The sequence below is a fragment of the Trifolium pratense genome, linkage group LG3 (genome assembly GCF_020283565.1).
Source record: "Trifolium pratense cultivar HEN17-A07 linkage group LG3, ARS_RC_1.1, whole genome shotgun sequence".
NCBI classification, from domain to species: Eukaryota; Viridiplantae; Streptophyta; class Magnoliopsida; order Fabales; family Fabaceae; genus Trifolium; species Trifolium pratense.
In genome coordinates, this window is record NC_060061.1 from 28,427,247 (window position 1) to 28,448,159 (window position 20,913).

The following is a 20,913-nucleotide window of genomic DNA, read 5'->3' on the forward strand; positions in this document are numbered from 1 at the left end:
AATACAAAAAATATCATCTATGAATTATATACATAAAAATATGAATAAAATAAAAACAATGCAAAAAATAGTTTTATAAAAAAAAATAAAAAAATTATATAAAGTTTAATCGATAAAATAAAATATAGAACTAATAAGATGAATACAATAAAGAAAATTATATGTCAAATATATTATAATTTAGACTAACTTTATATATTGTGTTTTGATCACGACTATTATTTTATTTTATTTTTGTAAATTGTGATCATTATAGGCTTAATTAGTATTTTGGTCCCTTAAAAATATTTTTGATTTTACACCGGTCCTTTAAAGAAAAAAGAAAAAGTTTCACTTAAGTCCTTTAATGACGTCTTCGTTAGCCAATAAGGTCACTTATGTTAAATTTTAACCCCAAATGTATAAAGGTGGACCAACACTGAAAATAGTCCACCATGAACCTTATTAAATTTTTTACGGTTAAATATATTTTTGGTCCCTATAGTTTTCCATAATTTTCATTTTAATCCCTGGCGATTTTTTTCGCACTTTTTAGTCCTTAAGTTTTTTCCATCAATGTTTTTAGTCCCTACTTTTTCATCCAACTTGTGCATACCATTTTAAATTATTTTTTTTTCTGCAGTCATATTTAGTACATTAAATGAATCTCTGTTACAAAAGTTTAGTTTTTTTTAACAAAAGATGAATTAAATATGAATTTTTTAGTTTTTTTCACATAAAAATTGATAAATAATTTATCTTATGTTAAAAATTTCTAAATTTTTGTCGGAGATGTTCTTATAATATTATAAACACGAATACAAAAAATTATGCATAATACTTTGCCAAAAATAAATATGCTTACTATTAATTATTATTTTACTATTATTACTATTATTATTATTATTATTAATAATATATAATTACTTTTGATACAAATTTGAAAATACAGAAATAAAAATGGTATTTTGTTATGTTTTCCTTTTGATCAGATTGTAAAAGATTCTATGATGCACTTATCCCTTTGAAAACTCTATGCATGGCATATTTGCATTTTGGGATTTTGGATGAGTTTGAAATAAGGCTTAAATGCAGTTTTGTCCCCCTGTTTTGATTAAATCGGAATTTTACCCCTCCTATTTTAAAACGCGGACTTTTACCCCCTCTGTTTTATAATTTTTTGAATTTTGCCCCCCTAAAATTCTGCTTTCAAGTCACAACTTCAAAGCTTCGCACACAACCCAATTTGGATCAATAATTCACCAAACGGATATCGAAATGACCTTAATCGAGTTATCTTTCCACAGAATCAAACCCCACTAAATTTGGAGTTACAATGAGAGATTAATTACCGTTTTAGTGAATGTATGTCCCCCAAAATTCTGCACAAAATTTGCTTTCGAGTCACAACTTCAAAGCTTCGCACACAACTCAATTTGGATCAATAATTCACCAATTGGATACCGAAATGACCATAATCGAGTTAGCTTTCCACAGGATTAAACCCCACTAAATTTGGAGTTACAAAGAGAGATTAATTACAATTTTAATGAAGGTCTGTCCAATTACTAATTTTGCAGAAATCTACTTATGACCTTTAAATTCAACATCATTGATATTATAAAAATTTAATTTTAAATTTAATCCACCCGTGCGAAGCACGGGTAACACCCTAGTTCAATTCAATACAATACAGTAGTACTTTCCATCCTTCTAGGGTTTTAGATGTTTTCTCTTCGGGCCCCCGATGTATCTTTTATATCTCCAAATATTCCAATTTTGCCCTTGATAAAAACTTCGGTTCGCAGAAATCAAAGTTTTTTCTAGTTCAAATTCAAGAAAATTTCGGTTAACAGAAACCGAATTTTTTTTTCAAGGCAAAAAAAATTCAGTTCGTAGAAACCGAAGTTTTTATTGAATGGCAAAAAAGTAAAATCCAGAGGGTGAAAAAGAACCATGGGGGGCCTAAAGAGAAAACATCAGGGTTTTATTCTATTTTAACGGATGTTGGGCCTCACCCATGTCCAAGCCCAATAGTAGTATGCCCAAGCCCAATAGTAGTTAGAGATTCACTTTTAATAGTGAAAAAGTGTAGTGGTTGGAATTTGAATTTTAATCTACTTCTAAATTCTAATATATTAAAATCAATTACTACCAAATTTGCTAATTTATGCTAAGTAGTACTATTAACCACATTCCAAATTTTATATCCTTCATTATAATTTTACAAACAAAAAAAGTTATTAATAAAAAAGGAATAAGATGAATACAAAAAATATCATCTATGAATTATATACATAAAAATATGAATAAAATAAAAACAATGCAAAAAATAGTTTTATAAAAAAAAATAAAAAAATTATATAAAGTTTAATCGATAAAATATAATATAGAACTAATAAGATGAATACAATAAAGAAAATTATGTCAAATATATTATAATTTAGACTAACTTTATATATTGTGTTTTGATCACGACTTTTATTTTATTTTTGTAAATTGTGATCATTATAGGCTTAATTAGTATTTTGGTCCCTTAAAAATATTTTTGATTTTACACCGGTCCTTTAAAGAAAAAAGAAAAAGTTTCACTTAAGTCCCTTAATGACGTCTTCGTTAGCCAATAAGGTCACTTATGTTAAATTTTAACCCCAAATGTATAAAGGTGGACCAACACTGAAAATAGTCCACCATGAACCTTATTAAATTTTTTACGGTTAAATATATTTTTGGTCCCTATAGTTTTCCATAATTTTCATTTTAATTCCTGGAGATTTTTTTCGCACTTTTTAGTCCTTAAGTTTTTTCCATCAATGTTTTTAGTCCCTACTTTTTCATCCAACTTGTGCATACCATTTTAAATTTTTTTTTTCTGCAGTCATATTTAGTACATTAAATGAATCTCTGTTACAAAAGTTTAGTTTTTTTTAACAAAAGATGAATTAAATGTGAATTTTTTAGTTTTTTTCACATAAAAATTGATAAATAATTTATCTTATTTTAAAAATTTCTAAATTTTTGTCGGAGATGTTCTTATAATATTATAAACACGAATACAAAAAATCATTCAAAAATGTGAAAGTATACACGAGTTAAATGAAAAGTATGGACTAAAAACATTGACGAAAAAAACTTAAGGACTAAAAAGTGTGAAAAAAATTCTTTAGGGACTAAAATGAAAATTTTGGGAAACTATAGGGACAAAAAACATATTTAACGCAATTTTTTAATTATAACCATATGATCTTTTTCTTAAAATCTATACATTTGAATCTTGAAAATCTATGATATCTAATAATAAACCATTACCGTCAAAATAATAATAATAATAATAATAATAATAATAATAATAATAATAATAATAACAATAATAATCTTCTTCAATATAATAATAATAATAATAATAATAATAATTTATACTATATATAAAGATGATACATGAGTTTTGGTATAGACTTTTCATAATATCAAGAATACCCTTGATTTTTAGTAACAAAAAATATTTTATTAATTATTAACAAACTCATCAAAACATAAGACACGTTTTTTTTAACAGCAAAAATCTTTTATTAACAATCTCACCATAACATAAGGTATATTGTTTTTTGGAACATAAGTTATACACATGCAGGCGCGTTCGTGACCCACTAGTAATAAATAATAATAATAATAATAATAATAATAATAATAATAATAATAATAATAATAATAAACCATCAACACTTATTTATTTCAAGTTTCTTCATCTTCTTCCCTCTTCTCCTTGTTCATCTTCATTGCCATCTTCATGATTTCATAAGATACATCATCTATCAAATCAATTGGACAAGCCTACGCCTCATAACATGCCACACTACAAAAAAATCATACTACACCGACAACTATTTTTACCATTAACCATAGTCTCACCATAAGTAAATGAAATATATCCACAGACTACCCATAACACATTTCCTCAACTTTGAATATTCGAGATCACAACTTCTAAATCCACACACACATCTCAATAAAATGGAAACCCCTTTCTCTAACAAGTTGTAATGTATCTTCATTAACACCCCAATATTGTATTGGGTGAGGAGTGAGAAATACAAGAAATACAATAAGTTGATAGAAACACATAAATAAAATGTGAATGCCTTCTAGATTGGAATTTGGATTCTCTCTCCCCCGCCTTTTATGTTCAACCCTGTTAGAAATAATATAAAACCATTGATGTAGCCCTATCCTAACAGCTTAAGTTTTTGGGATAATCGGTTATTTGACATGGTATCAGAGCCTCTATGACTAAGTGGTCTAGAGTTCGATCCCCGCTCCCCTCACTTTCTAATTAAAAAGTGGAATTTAAGCATATGGTAGGTGGGCCTATGCATTATCCACGCTTCAAGCCCAAGTGGGCTCTTGCGTGAGGGGCGTGTTAGAAATAATATAAAACCATTGATGTGGCCATATCCTAACAGCTTAAGCTTTTGGGATAATCGGTTATTTGACAAACCCTCCTTTTTTTTCTTCTAATTCAATGGTTAATTAACTCATAAAGAAGAAAAAAAAGAATACTACAAGAGAGAGATAAATGAATAGTCAAGATTGTGGCAGAATGGACAGCATGAGAGAAAGTGCCGGAGAAAATTATTTGGGTCATCCACGATTTATATTGACACACCAACTCAATAGTGTTGGACGTGAACGGACGTGTTAAGAAGTTCGCATCAAATATAAAATAGTCTCAATATGAATTTATAGATAATTCTTACCTTACAAAGCTAATTTTGTAGAGTCAAGCTAGCCTAAGACTGAATTCAAAGAGTTGTTAATTAATTTCTATAATTAGTTAAAAGTTTAAAAGTTGTGTGTGGTTTTGGATGCTTGCTTACGTATAAGACAGTGGAAAGATTGTATGGTTTCCACTAAGTTATGTTTCTTATCTAACGAGATGGGTCCTTGCCGATCACACGAATCCTCATCCCATTAACTCAAACAACCTTTTAAGTATCTCAAATAAACATGCCCTTTTTTACAAAGAAGACAAACCAAATTTCTAAATCATATACTGTCACTTTCCAAATCTATACCAATTTTTGAGTATATAAGCTAATACTGTGTTCTGATTAGAGAGGGAGAAAACTTAATTATATATTTATGGTTATTATACTTTGAAAGCTAACTTTCCCCACTTCTCACACTTTCGATTATTCAAATTTAAAATATATTCTCTCTATTTTGTTATTCAGTCATTGAAATCATTGTAGTAGCTAGTACTTTTGTAGATCATGGTACTAATTAATTAATTAATTAATACTACTAGTATATAAAAGGTAAAAACATATTATTTGATATTATGAGTGTGTTTAGTTTGGCAGCAACCAAAAATTGATTTAAATTAATTAATTTTATAAAAATTATTTTGGTTAAAATTAAGTTAATTAGTTGTAAAGTTTATTTTAAGACTAGTAGAAATAATGTTTTCTAGCAAAAGCTTCAAATCTTTACTTCACTCAAGTATGTTATATAATCAATTTGTGTTTAAAATTACTTTTTCTACATAAAAGTGGTTTTTTAATAACACTACGTATGCATTGTTGGAAAATTATAGTAATTAACTTTCTTGATAGTAACAAATAATTTGAGATAAGTTAGATTGAATTTTTTTCATTTTGAACTCAGATTCAAAACATTGCAGTTGTGTGCGTGAGTTTTAACAATATTTACTTTTTCGTCTACAAATTCATGGTATCATATTAAAGTATCAAACACCAATGTAAAAATCATTTATGTTGGTGCTCTTTATTTTAATTTGTTTTCTTTACAGTGGAGCAGATGATCGAACTCGAAACCTCACACATACGACTCAAATCTCTCACCACTGGACTAAACCTAATGTCTCTTTTATGTTGGTGCTCTTTAAACCATAATACCCGGCATGACTTTGATGAGCTCATATAATCTAGTTCACATAAATTTACTAAAATTAATTTTTGGATTGGAAAATCTAGTTACTTTAGATTAACCAATATCTCTTTGACATTGACATGACTACAAAACAAAGACATATATATATATATATATATAAAATATGAAATTGGATCCCGTATAATATGAAATCAGAGCAATACTAGCCAGAAATTATTTTTAAATAAGGTTCTCAAACCTAAACCATGTGAAGTTGAATGGCCTAATAACTAGGGCATCTTGAACCACATGGGACAACAAGCCGTGTAGATAAAAAGGGCTTTCAATGTACTATCCTTTTGCCATTATTTAAAAGCAAGAGATGATGCAAAGCTTTGATAGGACACTGGTTTGGTTAGTGCTCATAACTAATTAATTAGGTAAGGGTTTACTTTGAGTTTGAGATGAAATGTGTAGGGCCATGAGTTTCAAAAAACCGTCGATCGAGAGACTCTTTAATTTTGTAATCAAAGAAAATCGAGTTGAAATCTCTCCGTTTTATATTATTTTCATTTTTTTTCTAGAAATTTCACCTTAAAGTGAATAAATAGGGGGGTGTATTGGATTCGAACTTCGACTCTTACATATATATAATGCAATGTCTCTATTAAAACTAAGCTCACGAGAACCGTTACCAAAAAAATATAACTATTATAAACACAAAACTTAACACACTTGAATACATTTTACCTACGAAAAATGGAGATGATCCAAATAAAAAAAATCATCCAACGTCTACCTAACCTAACAACCTAACACAAGATATCATACACCCTCTCGTGTATGCTTTCATCGTCATCATTTTATAATCATCTCCGAGGACACTTTTTTAGATAAATTAAATACAAATGATCCTGTCTTGTGTATTCATGTGTATACAGAGACATCAATGTTTCTTCTCAAAAATACAGTCAAGGAAGGAATAAAATGTGTGCTTTGAATTGTATGCACCAATAAATCTCAACACCATCATCCCTTTTACAAGCTCATAATTTTTATTTTTTATTTTAAACATAATATTACTCCCTCCGGTTGTACCAAAAAAAAATATTACTCCCTCAGATCCTATATATGAGAAAAGTTTACTTTTTAGGTTCATCATAAAATGAATGTATTTAAACTATATCTATTTTACAATTATTACAATGAACCTAAAAATAAAACTAATAAATGACGCAATTGTAAAAATATTGTCTCAAAATAATTCGATAACTCTTTTAATTTATAATTTAGAAATCAACAATGTTAATAGTGAATACACCAATACTTGATCAAAATGATTTAGAAAAAGTATTATCATCTTCTATCTATACTTTTTTTTACACTCTTTTATAATTTAATTTATATACATTGTCGGTGTAAAATGTAAAATTATTTTACTTATATACCCGATAATATATTAACGCATCATGTAATATGTTTTGAAACGCATGACGTGTCACATTCATTAAATGATTTGACAACATATTATTAGATGCATGTGTAAAATAACTTTACACCGACAATGCACAACAATTAAAATATTTTTTTGCCTAAAATAGTCAAATGCATCGACGGAGCCATGTACATGGCTGTGTGGGCAGGAGCCCCCACTTCAATTTTAATTTGCTACTATGTACTAGTAATATGTATATCTGCCTAGCAATGCATAGTTTAAAATATTTTTCTTTTTGGAAAAAGATGCATATATTACAACAACGAATTAATGACATAGTGTGTCTTCACTATAATGCATGTATATATTTTTCTTTTATATAGTATCATTTCTTTAATAGCAAACCATCATTTTAGTCTTTGGATGTGTAACTCTCTGTTATATTGATCCTTAAATATATTGAAATTGTAAATACATCCATAGTATCTCTTTTATTAGTAACTAGCGGGCCAGGAAAGCGCATTCCGCGCCTGCCTATGTCAAACTTATGTAAAAAAAATGTCTTATATTATTGTGAGTTTGTTAATAAAAAAAATTTGTTGCTACTAAAAAAAATTAAGGGTATTGTTGGTATTATTGTTAAGTGTTATTTCAAATTATAGTGAAGGGCAAAATGGACCAAAAAAAAGTCAGACCAAACTCTCCTATCCCCTTTATATATTGTTATAGATGTTATGGACTAAAATGACCAACGTAAAATACATTTGAGTGCTAAGTTGACTACCTAAAATCAGATTTGAAGATCAAAATGATTAATAAAATAGACACTTGTGAACCTAATTGCAATTTTGATACATTCTGGGACAAATGTGACAGCGAGATACACTTTCAAGGACTAAAATGGTGGTTTGCCCTTTCTTTAAACAAGACTTGTTTAATATTTAATAATTACTCATAATTAATTTGATTTTTGGCAAACTTTATTTGCTGTTTATGTATTCATACATATTGTGTTTCAATGATGCAAAATTATGCAACTCATAGAAAAAAATCAATATTAAATTGATGATACAACACCTTAAATAAAGTATATTTCGATTTATTTTTTTTTTATACTCACTCTGTCATGATCACGGTTGCTCTAATGATAAGAAGAAGAAAAAAAGGTATGAGTTCTTAGCATATAAAACTCCTTTAGATACCCCTATTAGAGATGGTCTAATGGTCTAAAGATTTGTTAAGAAATTTTAAAAGGATATAAAAGAGATTTTTTTATAAAGAAAAAATGATATATTCAATATATGTATTGAAAATTATAATATATTATTAATATTATATTTTTGTTTACCTAAATGTTGTCCCTATTATTCAAAGTTTCTGACTCTGTCACCGGTCAAATTAGTCACTTATTTGGAACTGGAAGGAGTATATAATACTCCTTTAGTAAGAAAAACTGTCACATTTGCACACAATTAAGTTTGGCATCAAAACACAATTAAGTTTGGCATCAAACTTCTAGTTCCATAAGGATGATAACAAAATTGTTACCTAACATAAGTCATATAATTTAGGTAACTATAAAAATACATTTGATTAACATTATCCAATCCACATTCTTTATTCCTTATATATTAGTTTTCAAACATTAACCAACTCCACTTTAGAATGAATTATATAAAATAAAGTTGGTCGAAATCTAACCAAACAAACACTTTATTTAAAGTTCCAAGATGATACTATTCACTAAAATCTAAGTGTATTATTTTTTAGGGTCTTAGCTAAACAGACGATGCTCTCGGACACTCTTTAAGCATTTCCTTTAAATAAATAATTTATCTAAAAAATGAAACATTTCGATTTCCAATGCGTTGATTTCACACATTTCCATGAAATTTTAACAAAATTTACTATTTAAGATGTCCGGGGCACTGTTTAGCATTTTCCTATTTTTTAAACAAACTCACTTCAAAGAAAGTTTTTCATGTCTCCTAATAATCCCTTCAAATATATAATTAATTAACATTCAATAGCATCATTCCATCAACTTAAAAATAATCCTGCCCATATTATATTGTACGGATTGAATGAGTCAGACAACAAACTTTCAGTAAAATGTTAAAAGGAAGAAAAGAAAAGACATCGCGAAAATGTCGTTTTTTTTGTCAAAAACACAAACTATAGAGCATCGCTTAGTACTACTTTAATTTGTTCTAAAAATACATTTTAGCTTGAAGTTGAACCAGTTGGATATTTTTCAAGGTGTTTGCTTTATCTTTAACTTCTTCCGTTTGATCCTAGGCTGCTTTCGCCTCTCAATGCAGTTACTCGAGGACTGAGAATTGTTTGTGATACTTGCGGACTATCCGAAGGTCTTATATCTCCTCCTATTGGTGTTGCAGTTGAACTTGAAGCTTTTGAGCTTTGAGTGCGACGTATCTCTCCACGACTCCTTGTAATGATTTCATCAAGAATTTCACCGCCACTGATATTTGCATGATTACTTTGATCCTGTCGATGTATAACAATGAACAAGATATGTGATAAAATTATAACATTTTTGTACTAATCTGATAAATATCAAACTAATATGGTTGAAACCACTTACATAAACCACTTACATCATAGGACATGTTGAAAGTAATGGCAGGTGCTTCCTCGTACGCTGCTGCGTCTAACTCTTGAAGATGGGCTCCTTTGAAAAAATGGGGAAGAAAATATTGTCGTACCGGGACAAGAAGCATGATTAACAATGGGAAAAGGACCCCGGCGATTGGTATCCAGGTTATGCCGAAGCAGAGAAGCAAGTAAGATGTCTGGAACAGAGTAAACAGAGCAATTGCTTTCAAAGGCACAGTCTCAACAAAGGTTGCATGGTATTCCTCCAGCAGTCTAGAAAAGGAAAGCCAAAAATCTTCAATGTCATAAAATAGAATGCAGACGCTCACAAGCATGCAATAATGTTTATTATAAGGATTTATATGCAGGCGTCTTTGCATAATGCACAGTTGAATCAGTTACCAAATTAACATTAATAAATCTTGACTAGAAATTTTGGACAAAGTAATTAAATCCATGAGTCCTAGATTTAGTTCTGTTTGGATCGACTTGTTTGAGCTTATCTACTCAAATAAGCATTTGTGAGACTCTTTGGGAGAGCTTATGGAAACAGATTATGATATGTCAGTAAGCTGTTTTCAACTTATTTCCATATGCTATATAAGATAGCTTATGACAACAGTTTATAGCTTATATAAAAACACATTGTTTTAAAGCGCTTAATTAAGTTGTTTATCCAAGCAAAGCAATGGAACAGTGACAGAATAGATTATGAAAATAAACTTACTTGTATCTTCGACTTGGAGCAGTGAAAAGGTACAATATTCTCTCCCAAAACTGATTTCCTGGCAAGCTTTCAATTGCCATGAAGGCAAAGTAACCCCAAAGCACTGAAGTTGGTATCTTCTTCAGAAGAGGCATAGCAGCCACACAAGCCGCAACCATCGATGCTTGAAGTAGATTGCTGAGGCGCTGCTCTTTAACTTCAACTGGCAAAAGGTCATCAACATCCTTATTCACATCAAAGACAATTTCATCAACGGGAGCATCAATGTATCCATGACTTGAAGCGAGTGCAACCGTAGACTCCTTCAACTCTTTCAGCCCCTGCTCGAAGAACAGGACCAAGGGTAAATAAAAATATGATTGCAAATTTCAGATCAACTGGAAATTATAGGATAACATTTACCAATGTGGGTGGCATTTGGGGAACCAATGGTGTCTGCATTACATCGTATGCTTCTTTCATACTTTCGTATAACTGACTCAGGTTCATGTTTTTCTCCATGCTCGTTCGTGCAGTAGAGACAAGCTTATGCCGTAAAATCTATTCCAAAGAAAACAAATGTCCGTAATATTAAATTAGCTTAGTCAAAAATAGTCAAGACATAAAAAAATGTCCGTAGATCTACAAGTCATAGTTGAGAATATTTTAAAATTACATGCAACATTCCAATCATTTCTTATTCATTCCCAAATATTTTATAACTTTTACATGTACTATTAAAATGGTCAATAAGAAATATGTTACCTGATGTTTAAGAGTAGCTAAGCTTTTGGTATGCATCGGAGATTGTGGAATCACGCCATTGGAAGGAGGAATTCCGATGAGCCCACACAATAAGGTCTGGAAAGTAAAATTGATAAGAATTTAAAAAGGAAATATTTTGACTAGGTGGAGTAGAAAATAGAAATAGGTTATCTATTCCCATCAATTAGCATTCCAGTGAATTTCCAAATATTTTGAAACGTACCAAAAATCCCAGAAGTAGTAAGTCATAATGATAAGATGAGGGTTTTCTTAAATTGAACTCCTTTTGCTGCGCAAGTTGTGATGCAACACTGTGATCAAAGTAGTAAAGCACAGCAATCATAGTTGCTGGTATAAATGCTCCAATAATGTACATTAGAGGCACATTCAACATTTCCTGCAAAATGTAACAAAAAATGAGCAACAAGCTGCTTTGCAAGGAGAAAGATAAAATACTATTTTCAGTAAGGTGACATGAGATTATTATCCATAGTACATAATCAAAATCACCTTGACAACAGTCCAATTTGAGTATGCACCAGGAGACCATGGATTTGGACTGAAAAGTCGCCTAGGAACTCCCCTTGGGACTTCGTTGACGGGTATATAAGACACAGCAGTCCATACAAGAATCATTAAGGGGACTCCATAATCAGCTATAAATCCTCTTAGCCAGCCTATAATGTAACCAATTATTTTAGAAGAATGGGAATGTTGATTAAACAAGTATTTACCTCAAACTCGCAATCTATCTATCTTGTAATGAAAATCAATTCAATACAAATTTTTTAGGACATAATGCAGACGCATAATCAGTACCTGTCCCGTAACGCCAGGATCTAGCCTTGCGGCTTCCTAGACCAGTAAAAAGAAGGCCAAATGACAAAACTAAAGCAAACATTCCATTGCCAAACAACCAAGAGGGTTGGAGAGCAATCTGATTGGTACCTTCTGTCTGTGTCTTTGGTACACCAAACTCTTCCACAAGTCCCTTTAAAATAGAAATTATTAACCTTCTTATCAAATGTTAGTTTCATTTTAGGTAACAGTTAACAGAAGGTGAACCTATTTGGAAACCACATCCAGAAGTTACAAAAGGAAAATGTTTCAAGGTTCATGGTAGATGCATACTAACCTTAATAGCCTGCTGCATAAAGAGCATTGCAATTAGCAGACCAAATAGTTCACCAGTAAGGCGTGTGAATCGGTTGATTATGGAGCATGCACCGAGAATGGCCAGCAAGAAGAGCAGCAGTGCAGTCCAAACGCACACCCTAAAACATTATTAAAAAAAAAAAGTAATAAGTAACTTCATCTCATTTAATCCCCTTATAAATAAACCACTTAGAATTTGAAATATACCATCCAGTCCAAGGTAGGAATAGTTTGTGTCCTAAATCCTCACGATCCTTTGCGAAATTGTACATGAATGTATACATTAGAACTGTTGGCTCAGCTACACCCAGTATGAGGAGAGGTTGGCCTCCAATAATTGAGTGGATAATACCACATAGTGCAGTTGATGCAAGAGTTTGAACAGCAGTGAGAGTTCCATCTGTATAATAAATATTATATAATATAACTTGTTAGCAACCAATGAACAAAAATACCAAGAGACTGAACCTGAAAATTATTCGTGTACCTGTACTTCTCTCCAGTTGCTCCCCAAAAGAAATAACAGGAATTGCCGAAGCAAAAAATATGTATGTAGTTGGTGCAAGGATCCTATATAAAACAACAAAATAAATTCATTGATTAAAACACTATATGAAGACTTCAATATTATAATTGTAACATCAGAACCAGCAAGTTCGTAATTTAGATTTTGTAGTTATATCACAAACCTTGCACCTGCGCGGAATCCGCTGGTCCAATCTTGTTTATAGCACACAATTCTTGCTTTGAAGTCATTCTTAATCCCGCGGAAGGGAACAAATGTTTCTTCCATGAAACTCTTTGAATATCAAGGAACTAATAATTGATCTTATAAGGTAAAAAGAAGAAAAATATGCAATTGGAAGAGGCTGATTTCTGACTCAACTCAAGAGAACTCTAGAGGTAAAATAGTGATTAAAGCCGCAAAGACGAAAATATTGATATAACTCCAGGCAGGGAGACTATAATTCTACATATCATCGTAAACAGAAAAGCTTAAAGAAAGTGTAATCATTTGTTGATTGTTGAGCACATGAGGCTCATGATGAAGAAAATGAATAAATAAATCCAGAAAAAAGAATTTACATTTGAAAGAATTTATGAACAACTTTTGCATATATTGTTAAGAATGACAAATGAACAAGTCAGTAATTGAACAAAAAAAAAAAAAAAAACACTTGAATTTACATATCCAAGAGAAACTCAAAGATAGTAAACACTTAAGAAGAAGAGTTGAATTAGAAACTCTCTTCAAGATCCAAAACTACCCTTCTCCCTAGATTACAATAGAAACCCTCCATATGCTATCAAAAAGAAACCAACAAACCAAAATAGAACAAGACTTTGCAGCATTCCAATAATTTACATGTTCCACTTTTTCACACACACACTCAATTTCTAAGTGAAGTTAATCAAATATCAGTTTTGAATGTGTAGCTATGGAGGGAAATCCAGTAAAATTAACGAAAAGACATAATCACAACCTGCATTTTGCTAAAGTTTAGAGGCTCTAAGAAGAATATTCATAAAAAGGGTCAAAGATGCAGCTAGACACAAAAGGGTACAATGCAAGATTAACGAGATTCCATGAGTGAGAACATGTTGGGATTCGTTTAGAACACTTTTGTGGATTTGGACATTAATTTAAAAGCAAAAGGGTACTTTAATCTAAAATCAAAATTACATTTTTCTGCAAAGATATTTCAAAAAGTTACAAGAACAAGTTGAAGCAAAGCAAATAAGATGAAGAGGTTGCAGTTACATTTAACTGAGAAACACAAATAATGGAGAATTTATGGTAAAGAAGATTGAGATAAACCACAAGAGCAACACAACACAGCAAAGAGAAGAAGTTGCGACTTTCTGAGGTTAGGAAAATGGGATTCTGATTCACTATCTGAGAGAGAGAGAGAGAGGTATGAAGAAGAACAAATAGAAGATGCAGAGAGTATTTTTGTGTGACAGTGGTTCAATGCTGTCAATAATAGTTTATACAGTACATTTATATAAGGGTGGGTGATGCTAAAAATTGTCCCCGTTAAATATATAAAAAAGAAAAATAAAAGCAAAATTAATGTGAATAATATAATAAAAAAAAATTGATCAACGAGTTTAGTCATTAGAAAAATTCAACACATTTCTCAAAAAAAAAAAAAAATGCAACACTAGAAAAATGAGATGTTCGGGGTTCGAATCTCGTACCTAATGTAATGTCCTTACAAGTTACAACTAAGCATAACATGATTTCATGCGGTTGAAATCCATACGGTTATCGCACTATTTTAGATCAGAGTCGTCTAATCTAGAATGTATGGTCCAAATTGATTATATCAACTTTATTATATTATTAATCTGAACCGTCATATATATGATTAACGACTGTGATTTAAAACTGCGTGAAAACTGTGTGGTTTTTTACATCGATAAATCACAATCTGAGTCTAAATTTTTATATGTTTAAAGTATTGAATGAAAAAAATCTCAAATCAAGTTTTCCAAAAAAAAAAAAGCACGTATCTCGTTAAAGAAGAGAAAAGTAAATTTTTATATTAAAAAATTATTTTTATATTTTAGAAAATGTTGATTACACAAATTATAAAATATTTTATGTAAATATATAAATTTTTGTGTATTATCAATAAACTTGTCAAAATCATCTATTACTAATATATTAAAATCGATTACCACCAATGTTTTTAAATTATCCTTATTATTTTTAATCACGTTGTAAGTTTTATATCTTTCATTGTAATTTCACTAAAAAAATATTAAAAACAATATATAGAAAAAATATAAGATAAATACAAGAAAAAATATGCTTAAAAATAGGAACAAAATAAATTATAGATAGAAACAAAACAGAACAATCTATACGCATAAAAATAGGGAAAAAAACAATAAAAACATTATTGAAAATTTAGTCAATAAAAAAATTATAGAAATAATATAGAAAAAATAAGAAGAAACCGCAAAATGAAAAGAATATAGAAATAACTAATAGTCTTAAAAAAATAATAATAATAAATAATATTTTATAAATTTAAAAAAAATAAGAACCAAACAATATTTTTCATCAAAAAAAGAAAACAAAAATAAACAATATTACTATCAAGTTTACTACTAACCACTAATAACAATAAAGTTAAATAGTATCAAACTTACTAAATTACCCTAAATATTTCTAATAAAATTTATAATTTTTTATTAAAAATATACACGGGATCAATATTTATCACTGAAACATGAAAAATTGAATAAATAAATTTAAAAGAAAAAACACAATAATTCCACTTATATTTTAACAATATTATATAATAATTTTTTAAATATTTAATTTTAAATAAATTTTCTGCCTTAATATAATGACAAACTTAGATATAAATAAAAATCAATAGACTCGTGCGAATGCACGGGTCTTTTAAACTACTAGTAATTTATTAAAAAAATATCTAGATATAATTTTAGCTAATAAAAACTTATAAATAAAGTTAAAAATTTATTTAATTTTATAAGTCATTTTTTTATAAGCTCAAACATAAATTAATAAAAATTACTTCTCGGTGTGTTTTTTTTGTCAAGTAGCTTGGTGGCTAGAAAATTCACCTTAAAGGTGAATAAGTGGAGTGTCTCAGGTTCGAACCCGGACTCCTACACATACGAGAGCAGCTTTGCTCCATTTCTATTAGCTCCTTTTACTCCTTTTCTTGAACAGATAGGTGACATGTGGCCAAAATGAAAGGAACGGTTGAGATTATAAGATTGTACTATATTATTTCTGTATTATATTATTGTTCAGTAAAAAAAGAATTGAAATATGTTTTTCATTTCATCTTCTCCGGGCATCGTTGTCTCTTCTCCTAACTTCTACAGCTTTCGCCGCCGATTTCTCCATCTGTCCCGGCGGTGACGCTCACAATTCTATCGCCGGTCGAAACCTACTGCTGCATCTCCATCGACTCGCCTCCGGAGCAAATCTCATGTCGACGTCACGATAGAATATGTTTCTGAACCAGTCTTAGTAGGGCCATCAAAATCATTGGAAGAATAATTTAAGAATCTTATAGAAGAATAATTGTTACTACTAACATTGAAAGAAATCAAATTCCCCTTTGTTGCAATATTGTGAATCCCATAAAATCAAATTCCCCTTAAGTCCACTGCCACTGTGACGAACGGTGAGAAGCGGCGACTACGGTGGCAACAATGACAACGATTAGAAGAACAGAGGCGGGAAGATGGAAACTAGGGTGTCATTTCATTTTTTGTTGTTACAGTGCCGTTTCAATTCTGTTTCTTCTATCTTTTATTAAACAAATTCTTAATTTAAGTTTTTAATACCAGCCTTTAGATTAAATTGTGTCACATGACACACATCCATAATAAGAAAATGAGTAAAAGGAGCTAATAGAAATGGAGCAAAGCTGCTCTCTACACATATAATGCGATATCCTTACCAACTGAGCTAAGCTCACGGGACAACTTCTCGGTGCTTGTCAGCATTTTCATGTTAGAATGAAGAATGTTTGAGGAACTATTATAAAAAATAATATAAAAAACTGTCTGAGGAACAAAATAATAGTGCGACACACACACACACAGAGATAGCAGCAAAAGAAACGTGATTAGACAATAGACACACACATTTTTTTTTTGAAGAAGCCAATAGACACACACATTTGAACAAGTTGTTTAGGATATTAGGTAAAATTGTTCTCGAAAACGATAGTTGCGTGTTAAATAACCCGTCCCTCAAGGATGTTGAAATGTTGGAAAGATGTCCCTGGGTACCATCTGTTTGTGCGTGAAAAGTGGAATTCCTTTCAGATTGATGGTTGGGGAGGTTTTGTGCTTAAAGAGAAACTTAAATGGATTAAGACGGCCTTGAAAGACTGACATTCTTCTCACACTCAGAATCTGCCGAGTCGGATTGAGTCTCTAAAGAACCGGTTGGCAGTGCTTGATGAGAAGGGGGGCGAGGAGGTTCTATCTGAGTCTGAGTTAGCGGAGATTCATGGGGTTTCGTTGGATATTCATTCTCTTTCTTGGTTGAATGCTAGTATTTGTTGGCAGCAGTCTCGGTCGCGGTGGCTCAAAGAAGGGGATGCTAATACCAAGTATTTCCATTCAGTCCTTGCGAGCAGGCGGAGGGGTAATGCTATCTCGTCACTGCATGTGGATGGTACTATTGTAGAGGGTGTGACATCCATTAGGCATGCGGTTTTTTCTCACTTTGCGTCTCACTTCAAGGCCGTTAATGTGGAAAGGCCTAGGGTAGATAATCTTACTTTTAAACGGCTGCAGGTGTCGGAGGTGATAGGGTTGACCAAGCCTTTTTCTGTGGACGAGGTGAAGGCAGCTGTTTGGGACTGTGATAGTTACAAAAGCCCGGGCCCCGACGGGATTAATTTTGGTTTTATTAAGGATTTTTGGGCTGAGATGCAAGGTGATATTATGCGTTTTATCTCGGAGTTTCATCGAAACGGCAGATTGACTAAGGGTTTAAATGTCACTTTCATAGCTTCAATCCCCAAAGTTGACAGTCCCCAAAGGTTGAATGATTTTCGGCCTATTTCGCTTGTGGGCAGCCTTTATAAGATTTTGGCTAAGGTGTTAGCGAACGTCTGCGTGTGGTGATGGGCAGTGTGATATTTGCATCCCAGACGACTTTCGTTAAGGACTGACAGATTCTTGATGGCATCCTTGTTGCAAACGAGGTGGTGGATGAGGCTCGTAAGTCTAAGAAGGAGCTGCTTCTCTCACTACAAGAATAAAGATATTTTGCAGCGACATTTTTTCAACGACAATTAATTTGTTGGTAAAAATATAAATATAGCAACAATATTTGTAAGTCGCTGCAATTAGAAGTTTTTTTCACAACAATATTATTATTGTTAGGAAAAAATACTTATCCCAACTATAATTAAAATCGCTGACAATGATACATTTCTTTTGCAACAACACGTCATAAAGTCGCCGTAAAATGTGTCACTACTATTTTATTTTATTTTTTTATTTTTGAAAACTGCCACTACTATTTTATTAAAAAATAACAATTAATTAAAATACCCACTACATCACTATATTAGTGGGTTTACCTCAAAAAAAAAAAAAAAGGAAAAAAAGTAGTGGGTGATTAATTCATACGTGATCACCAGCATTCCTAATATTTTCATACACTTAAGATAATTTTAATTTCTTTTGTCATTTTAAAAGTGCAAGGATCACTTCCTCAGTCGTAGATAAATATAATCCAACGCTCATTATTTGCTTAATATTTAATCCTTACTCAAATCATCTATCCTCTATATAAAATATAACTGCTCCAATTATTACGTGTATCTATTCCCACTTAACTTATATAGTTAACTTTCAATGTTACATACTCTCCACTTTATTCTTCACTAGCGGGCCAGGCAGGCGCGTTCCGCGCCTGCCTGTGTCTAACTTATGTACCCAAAAAAAAAGATACGCCTTATGTTATGGTGAGTTTGTTAATAAAAGATTTTTGTTGCTACTAAAAAAAAGCAAGGGTAATGTTGGTATTATGAAAATTCTACCCCAAAACTCATGTATTCTTTTTATATATTATATAGTATAGAATAGATATAGATGAAAAAACCATAAAAAAAAAAGAGAGGAAGTTAAGGGTATAGAATAGATATAGATGAAAAAACCATAAAAAAAAAAGAGGAAGTTAAGGGCAATTATGGAATAATTAAAAAACCATAAAGGAAGTTAAGGGCAAAATGGACCAAAAAAAATCCAGCCCAAACTCCCTTATCCCCTTTATATATTGTTATAGATGTAAATTAGTTCCTAAAAGAGTTACAACTAAAAATATGCTTTCTTCTTTTATCAAGGAAAAAAAAATACTTTCTTCTTCTTGTTTTGGTCTGTATTTTCTTCTTCTTTTTATATCTAATAAATATTAGGGAGCATATCTCTATTTTATGAAGACAAACCATGGGAAGAAAAGTGTTGTGGGAGTAGAGAAGATCAAGACAATAAGATGATAGTATTTGAAAGAAGCTATTGAAGGGAAAAAAGAGAAAGACTATACAATAAGTCAATATCAAATATATTTGAAGGCTATGAAATTTCATCTTAAAAGCATTCCACAATATTACTAAAAAAAAAGTGATGAGAACAAAAAAAATTATAAATATAATTTAACATAGAGTATTTATTATTGAGAGATTTAAATTTTTTGAACCGGTTGTTGAGATTGAACATTCCTTCTTAGAAATTTCAATTATTGTATGAGATATTAAATTAATAAATACATTTTAAAAAATAATGAAAAAAATAAAATAAGAACTTTGATGAGAAAAACAAAATTTTATGATAGCAATTTTGATTGTTGATACAAGAATATTTTACAACGACTTTGATCGTTGTGATAACTAAGATAAGACAACAACTTACATGGTTGTTATAAGTAGGCTATGACAGCGATAAAACACTACAAACGGCAGGGACAATAGTTGTTGCAAAAATATTAGCAATGGCGGCAACTTTAAATGTTGTTGCAAAACTTTTCGCAACAGCACTTATCCCAACGACATGCAGCGACTTATTTTTCATTGGAAAAAGTAACTTTGCCAACAACTTTAAATTTTTTATAACGACAAAAATCGTTGCAAAATATCTTTTTAAAGTCGATTTTGAGAAGGCTTATGATTCGGTTGATTGGGGTTATTTGGATGATGTTATGGGGAGAATGGGTTTTCCAACCCTTTGGAGGAAGTGGATTAAAGAATGTGTGTGTAAGACAACTGCTTCGGTTTTGGTTAACGGTAGTGTGACTGATGAGTTTCCTTTTGAGAGGGGTTTAAGGCAGGGTGATCCGTTATCTCCTTTCCTTTTTCTACTGCTGCAGAGGGCTTACATGTGTTGATGGAAGCCATGGTGGAGCGCAATATGTTTACGGGGTACAGTGTGGGTGAGCTTGCACAAGTGTCGGTGTCGCATCTTCAGTTTGTTGATGATACGTTGTTGATGGAGACTAAGAGTTGGGCGAATGTCCGGGCTCTGCGGGATGTCCTTGTGTTGTTCGAGTCTATGTATGGTTTGCGAGTGAATTTTCACAAAAGCATGCCGGTTGGGGTTAACATCCCTGACTCTTGGTTAGGTGAGGCGGCGTCAGCTCTGTGCTGTAAAGTAGGGAAGATCTCTTTCCTTTATTTGGGTCTTCCTATTGGGGGTGATCCGAGGCGTTTATGTTTTTGGGAACCGGTTTTGGATCGTCTAAAGAATCTCTTATCGGGTTGGAGGAGTTGATTCCTCTCTATTGGTGGTCGTTTAGTTTTGCTTAAATCTGTGTTGACCTCTTTGCCTATCTATGCTCTTTCTTTCTTTAAAGTTCCCT

General features: G+C 31.2%; 2 protein-coding genes across 3 annotated transcripts; one reads left to right on the forward strand and one right to left on the reverse strand.

The window, feature by feature from the left end:
• Window positions 1-9,343: 9,343 nt before the first annotated feature.
• On the reverse strand, window positions 9,344-14,566 carry LOC123916914 (boron transporter 1-like). 2 transcript variants are annotated; one of them, XM_045968496.1, is made up of 12 exons: window positions 13,235-14,566; window positions 13,033-13,115; window positions 12,753-12,945; window positions 12,526-12,664; window positions 12,210-12,381; window positions 11,901-12,067; window positions 11,614-11,787; window positions 11,391-11,486; window positions 11,049-11,186; window positions 10,647-10,966; window positions 9,922-10,192; window positions 9,344-9,811 (listed from the first exon to the last, which is right to left on the reverse strand). In XM_045968496.1, exons 1-12 carry the CDS (start codon window positions 13,336-13,338, stop codon window positions 9,578-9,580), a joined length of 2,091 nt encoding a protein of 696 aa, XP_045824452.1. In that variant the 5' UTR covers window positions 13,339-14,566; the 3' UTR covers window positions 9,344-9,577. The 2 variants fall into 2 exon arrangements, with proteins under 2 accessions (XP_045824452.1, XP_045824453.1); XM_045968497.1 differs by having other exon boundaries at window positions 9,909-10,192; window positions 13,235-14,533.
• Window positions 14,567-20,049: 5,483 nt separating this feature from the next.
• Window positions 20,050-20,825, forward strand: LOC123914906. Its single transcript, XM_045966065.1, has 2 exons — window positions 20,050-20,341; window positions 20,425-20,825. Exons 1-2 carry the CDS (start codon window positions 20,050-20,052, stop codon window positions 20,823-20,825), a joined length of 693 nt encoding a protein of 230 aa, XP_045822021.1.
• The last annotated feature ends 88 nt before the right edge of the window (window positions 20,826-20,913 follow it).

Bases quoted from the DNA above. Each gene is read 5' to 3' on its own strand.
- LOC123916914 (XM_045968496.1), bottom strand. From the start codon at position 13,338: ATGGAAGAAACATTTGTTCCCTTCCGCGGGATTAAGAATGACTTCAAA. The intron at 12,382-12,525 runs GTTAGTATGCAT...TCTATTTTAAAG, and splicing joins TTATGCAGCAGGCTATTAAG to GGACTTGTGGAAGAGTTTGG. The intron at 9,812-9,921 runs GTAAGTGGTTTA...ATACATCGACAG, and splicing joins CTTTCAACATGTCCTATGAT to GATCAAAGTAATCATGCAAA.
- LOC123914906 (XM_045966065.1), top strand. From the start codon at position 20,050: ATGGCGGCAACTTTAAATGTTGTTGCAAAACTTTTCGCAACAGCACTT. The intron at 20,342-20,424 runs GTAGTGTGACTG...CTACTGCTGCAG, and splicing joins TGCTTCGGTTTTGGTTAACG to AGGGCTTACATGTGTTGATG.